We start from the raw sequence: 5,674 nt of genomic DNA, 5'->3' as shown, positions 1-5,674 counted from the left end.
ATGGGGCAGGAGGGGCTGGCAGGATGTCGGGATGGGGCAGGAGGGGCCGGCAGCACAGCAGGATGGGACAGCCTTGGCTCCTGGAAGCAAAGCCCCTGGATGTGGAGGGAGGCTCTTTTGCTTGCCGGTGGGCGGCCGCCGAGCCCGGCCAGCTGTGACTGCGCCGTGGCAGCCCCGGACTCGGGACACGCCCGTTTCTCGGTGGATGGGCGCTGCAGCATTCCTCCCTGCGGGAGCTGCAGTGGGGTCCCCTACTGGGATGCACAGAGGAGAAATCCTCTTCCCATCCCACCACTACCTGGACATGATTCCAGAGCTCTTCACCCCGGTGCTGAGCTGCTCCCAGCTCCACGGGGTCACTCCTGAGGGTCCTGGGGCCGGAGGGTGCCTGGGAGGGCTCAGGGCCCTCTTACTGAGCTGGGTTTTTCTACTTCTTTTTAGGTCAAGATCACACATAAAAGCCAGGTGCCCATGCTGCTGGGGCCCCCCCAGAAGAGCAGCTTCTTTTTCCTGAAGAGGAGAAGCCGAACTCGGGATTAGAGCAGCATCCAAGGATCCACAGCCTGGAGGCACTCAGCGTCCCAGCCACCTGCCTGATGCAGGGGTCCCCAAATCCCCATTCTGCGGCGGGGACAGAAACTCCCCCTCCAAGCCCAGCGGGGATTATTTCTCCTGGGAAGGCCTTGTAGGCTCCTTCCTGATCACCATGAGCATCCTGTCAAGCTGGGATGGAAGAAGGGGGAGAAGGCAGGCTGGCATGCAGGGAGCACATTTGCTGGAGCAGCACTAGGACTGGGATTTTTTTTTCCCCTTTATTTAAATACCCTCCAGCCAAGCTGCCAGTGAATGTGCTCCAGAGGCAGCGCCAAGCTCCACTTATTTATTTATCATCCTCCTGAAGACCACTCGGTGTCTCGCTGCACCGGCTTTCTGTCCCCCAGTCCTTGCAATGGGAGGAATTATTTATTTCCTTAGCCTAGAGAAGCCATCTGGGCCGCTCACCTCTGTGCTGTGGGGTTTGAGAGAGATGCAAAGAACCATTTCTGCCAGCCCGATGAGCCACGAGGTGTGGAACAGGCTGGGGACAGACAGTGCACAGGGACAAGCGTGGGGTGGATGGCAGAAGACTGTGTTTTTACAGGGAAATGGCAAAAAAAGGGATTTTGGGGGGAGCTGCCCCAGTTCTGGGCTTTGTGTTCATATTTATGTATTTATTTAGCAAACTTTGGGGGGAGTCTGGAGATCAGCTTTTTAGGAGCGTGGATTGGACACAGACACCACCTCCCTCCTGTGCTGGCTGTCCTCCATGGCACCTCCTTCCACATGGACTTTCCTCTCTCCTAAAGCCTGCCAGCCTGTGCCAGGGGCTGGAGATCCTGGGGACAGACATCCAGAAGCTCTTCTCTGCTTGAGAGTGTCCCCACCACCTTTGACACATCTCCCGACGTGCTCCGCCAGGCTGGTGCTGTCCCTGTGAGACAGGTGCTGCCTCTGATGCTCCCGGGCTGCAGGGAGTGGGGCACAGTGATTGCACCTCGGTTTCTCTATGGCCAGGTCTCCCCACAACCCACTCCAAATCCAAGAAGCCTCTCAGGTGCTGCTGCCTGCACGGCTGCCGGGGCCCACTGGGATGCTCAGGCAGGTTTTGGTGGCATCGCCCATGGATGGACAGATCAGGGCATGCAGCTTCTCTCCAAGATGCACAGGGACCAGAAGACAGATATCTGTGTGTGGTGGTCTGAATGTACTCCCCAGGAGCCAGGAGTTGGCAAGACTTGCCCATGGAAAGGGCTGCTGGTTGCTTCTGCAGTCACCCACTGCCTCCAGCAGGATACAACCACATCCTGAATTACCCCTGCTCCCAGGCAGCTCCCTGAGGGCTGGTGGAGGCTCCTGTGCTGCTGGGAGCAAGCTGGGAGCGGTGTGTGCCCCATGGATGTCACTGCAGGCAGGAAAACTTTTGCTTGTCCCCACCATGTCCCTGCCACAGGGCTGGGACAAGTCACCCTGTCCTCCCCAGTTTCCCAGTGCCCACTCAGTCCCTCCTGATGCTGCAGGTCCCCATGCAAGAGCATTCCCCTGGCAGAGGGTGCTGCCATCACTGTGTTTCAGAGTGAGCTGCAAGGGACCTGTTTGTGACCTGTGTACACAGGCACACGTCACCCGCAGTGCACCAATCCACCCTCCTCCTCCTCCTCCTTGTCCCCCGAGGCGGCTGTTTATGAGTAGCCAGGTGAAAGCAGATGGAGCGAGGCCAAACAAACCCCAGGTCCCACAAACCAGCTGCCTCCGTTTGCCCAGTCCGTTGCCAAGGGCAGGAGTGCCTCACAGCCCCGCATTTGGGGAGGGTGAAAAAACCACCTCCGCCATCTCCAGAGCTTTGCCAGCGGGAGGGTGACAGGTTTATTCCGTGGGATGGCAGCACACAAGGTCAACAGGTTTGGTTCCATTTCCCTGCCCACTCACCCTCAGCCCAGGGTTTTATCCCAGAGCCTGCATGGAGCCAGCAGTGGTTTCCCTGCTCCTTGCCCCCTGTCACAGTTTGCTGGGCTCCGGGCAAAGAGCATCACTGGGGTCTCTGCTGCGGTTTGCTGTCGGTGGTGGCAGAGCCGGAGGAAGCAGGAGGGCATTGTGCCTGTGCCTGCACCCCTGGGTCTGGCAGCACCAGGGCTGAGGAGCTGAAATCCAGGGCTGAACGCTCAGCCACGTCCTGCGGGGCACAGGGAGCCCAGGGCCACCGCTCTGGGCCAGTGGGACGGTGATACACCGGCACCACTCTGCTCCAATCCAGATGTCCCCTCCGATGGCCAGGGAGATGAGCCCTGCCACCTGGCCCAGGGGACCCAGCTCCAATCTGCTCTCACACTGCCAAAGGCATGGTTCCCTGGGCCTGCCAGCTCCCAACCTCCTTAGTCTGATGGTGCAAAGGTCCCGAGGCCGGGAGGGACCCACAGAGGCCGGGACTTCAGCTGAGCTGTCCCCGGCTCCAGGGACGAATACGCCGTGCAGCTGAGGGGCACTCGAGGCTGTAATCCCCCCCATTCCCCAGTGTCTCCCAGTTCCCAAGTGCGTGGGATGGAACCAAACCCCCAAACAAGCCCCTAGGCGCTGGTGCTGCACTGGGGGACCCCTGAGAGCTGGGGAACGCCACTCCCACGGGAGCCCCAGCCCACTCCTCCCTGTGTGTGTGTAGCCGTGGTTGCCTGCATGGAGTGGTGTCCGTAGCGTAGCGCGTGTTGCCGTGTACACCTGGGCTGCCGTGGGTTTGCCTCCAATAAAGATGGTAATGAACTCCTCAACTCCTGCGGTGCACGGGGGTGATTCCTGGCCAGGTGTGGCGTCCCCACCTCTGGGAACTAAAAGAGATGGTGCCCAATCCCGGGTGCCGGGGCTGAAGGGGTGCTGGCAGCAGCAGCAGCAGCGCGATGGAGCGGTGCTCGGTGGGAGCTGCATCCGGCTAAATTTGGAGCTTGCGAATTTTTTTTTTTTTCCTCAGTGGGGTCTAAATTTAGCAGGCACCGGTCACCATCCCCCCTCCCAGCCCTGGTTCTCCAGGGGTTTCTGCTCTTCCTGTGACCTCCCACCCGCCTGTCCTAGAGCTGCACTCGGCCTCATCACCTCTCCCTGTCCCAGGGGTGCTGAGCAGCCCGCAGACGGTGCGGATCTGCAGCTGATGTGGGGTGCCCACTGTGCCCCCCAGCTCTGCAGTGACCCAGCTCAGCCCCTCTGCCCGCTGTGCTCCCCGGCCCGGGTTTTGCCACCCGCCTGCCCATGTGTCATCTGCTAATTTTACCTGCAGTGATTTAATCCTGGTTGCCTTTGTGCAGAGGGGAAGTGAGAGCACGAGTGCCTGCAGAGCCCCCCGGGAGCGGCCCCCAGCAGCAAGGACACCCCGTGCCCTGTGTGCTTCCTCCCCTGGCACGTGGTGTATCCCAGCAGCCCCCCCATCATTCTGCCCGGGACACGAAGGCAGATGAGCTACCTGCCGTGACCACCATCAGCCCTGGGGGCTGGAGGTGGCCCTGGAGGGCTTTGGGAGCTCATTAGTAACCCAGCATCGACAGAGGAGTTCCTGCCAGCAGCCCAGAGACACGCTGGGCAGCTCTCCCAGGACATTGACAAGCCCACGACCTGAGGATTTCGAGCTGGCCAGGACATCTCTGTACCGACAGGCTTCCTAGCCCCTGGGCAGCTTCCCAGGATCCAAGCAGAAGGTTCCTCTCCTTCCTAAGCTGAGATGTGCAACATGTAACCAAACACCTTGGTTTTGCCTTCTCCAGCAATAACTTCCTAGTCTCCCTCCACAACAATGTGAGGCCTCCGCACAGCCCATTTATCTTGTGCAAAGTGCTGCGTCCTCCCTGAGCAGCCACCGACAGGGCCCCATGGCAGGTCTCACCACCTCGTAGGGAAACGAAGGCACTTAGCAGGGAAATGCTGCAGTGGGGGGCCTGGCAGGCACCCAGTAGCACCACTCTGTCCTAAATTCGTTCCCAAACCTCTGGGACATTTGGTGTCCTTCAAGGGTGGGTGTCCAAGGGTGTGCTTGGAGGGGTCCGTGGCAGGGGCAGCCCCAAAGCTGCCCTTGCAGGTGGGAACTAATTTTCCCATGTCCCTTTTTAAAGGCAACCCTGGCTCCAGGGTGCCTGCAGGGGCAAGGCTGCCCAAATCAGTACTCAGGCATGGGTTAGCCCTGGCCTCGCAGGGGGTGCCGTGTGACGCTGCCTTCCTCGTGCGAACCACCTCCCAAGAAAGCAGAGGGGACCCCACGGCCTTCGAGGCCCAAGGTCCACCCCATCTACACGGCTCGCTGTGTGGCAGGTCCTTGGGCACGTTGTGCACGGACACGGTCCTTCCTCGCCACCCTGGACCCGGACCAACCCGAGGGTTGTCCCACCAGCTCTCCCACGCTCAAGGCCGCCCGTTAAGTCCCATCCCCGCTCTTGCAGAGGGCCGCGGCCCCTTTAAATCCTGCGCTGCCCCGGCCCCACCCGTCAGTCTTTTCCCCCTTCTATTTTTTTATGAATGAAAAACGTTCCGGGCGGAGCCATGCAAATCGCGGCGCGCCCATTGGCCGCCTCCGCCCCCGCCCACTCAGCCGCTCTCAATGGTGCTCGGCGGAGCGGCGCGCGGGCGGGCGCGGGGCGGCCCTGCAGCCAATCAGAGGGCGCAGGCCGCCGAGCGGCGGCACGCCATTGGCCAGCGCGGAGGGTAAACAAGCGGCGCGGGGCGGGGCGCGGCGGAGGCCGCTGGCTCGGGGCTTGCGGGCCGGCGCAGAGCGGCAGCGCGGTGCCCGGGCTCGGAGAGGCGCCGCGCCATCCCCGGCCCCGCTCCCGGCTCGCCCCGCTGCCGCTGAGGCTGCGGCGCCCCGGCCGGGTACGTGGGGGCCTGGCGGCGGGGCGCAGCGCGGCCGGGGCCTGGGCCTGGGGCGGGGGCGGTGTTTATGAATGGCGCGGGCCGCGCGGTGTGAATGGCGGGGGGCGCGCGCGAGCGGGCGCTCGAGCGCGCGCTCGGGGGAGAAGCGGGGCGGGGGGGGGGGCGGAGTTTATGAATGGGGCGCGCGGGGCGGCGTGGGAACGAGCGCGGCTGCGGCGCGGCCCCGCAGCGCCGAGCGCGGTGAGAGGGGGGAAGGGAAGGGAAGGGAAGGGAAGGGAAGGGAAGGGAAGGGAAGGGA

General features: G+C 62.5%; 2 protein-coding genes across 4 annotated transcripts in view; both read left to right on the top strand.

The window, feature by feature from the left end:
• LOC121662915 (diacylglycerol kinase beta-like) overlaps positions 1-3,299 on the top strand; it is a 25,227-nt gene extending 21,928 nt beyond the window's left edge. For all 3 annotated transcript variants that reach the window (XM_042024620.1, XM_042024621.1, XM_042024622.1), the window contains one exon: positions 442-3,299. In XM_042024620.1, coding sequence (XP_041880554.1) covers positions 442-540 — 99 coding nt within the window. In that variant the 3' untranslated portion in view covers positions 541-3,299. The remainder of the gene's footprint in view (positions 1-441) is intronic.
• A 1,972-nt stretch (positions 3,300-5,271) lies between these two features.
• The window catches only part of ETV5 (ETS variant transcription factor 5), a 13,916-nt gene continuing 13,513 nt past the window's right edge, over positions 5,272-5,674 (top strand). Inside the window, exon 1 of the mRNA XM_042024619.1 lies at positions 5,272-5,376. The gene's annotated coding sequence lies outside the window, so the exon portion shown is untranslated. The remainder of the gene's footprint in view (positions 5,377-5,674) is intronic.

The sequence above is a fragment of the Corvus kubaryi genome, unplaced genomic scaffold, assembly GCF_017639235.1.
Source record: "Corvus kubaryi isolate FWS band 111438036 unplaced genomic scaffold, C.kubaryi_AGA036_p1.0 37264, whole genome shotgun sequence".
In the NCBI taxonomy this organism is placed as follows: domain Eukaryota; kingdom Metazoa; phylum Chordata; class Aves; order Passeriformes; family Corvidae; genus Corvus; species Corvus kubaryi.
Note: the sequence above shows the minus strand (reverse complement) of the source record. Positions and strands in the feature narration are given on the sequence as shown.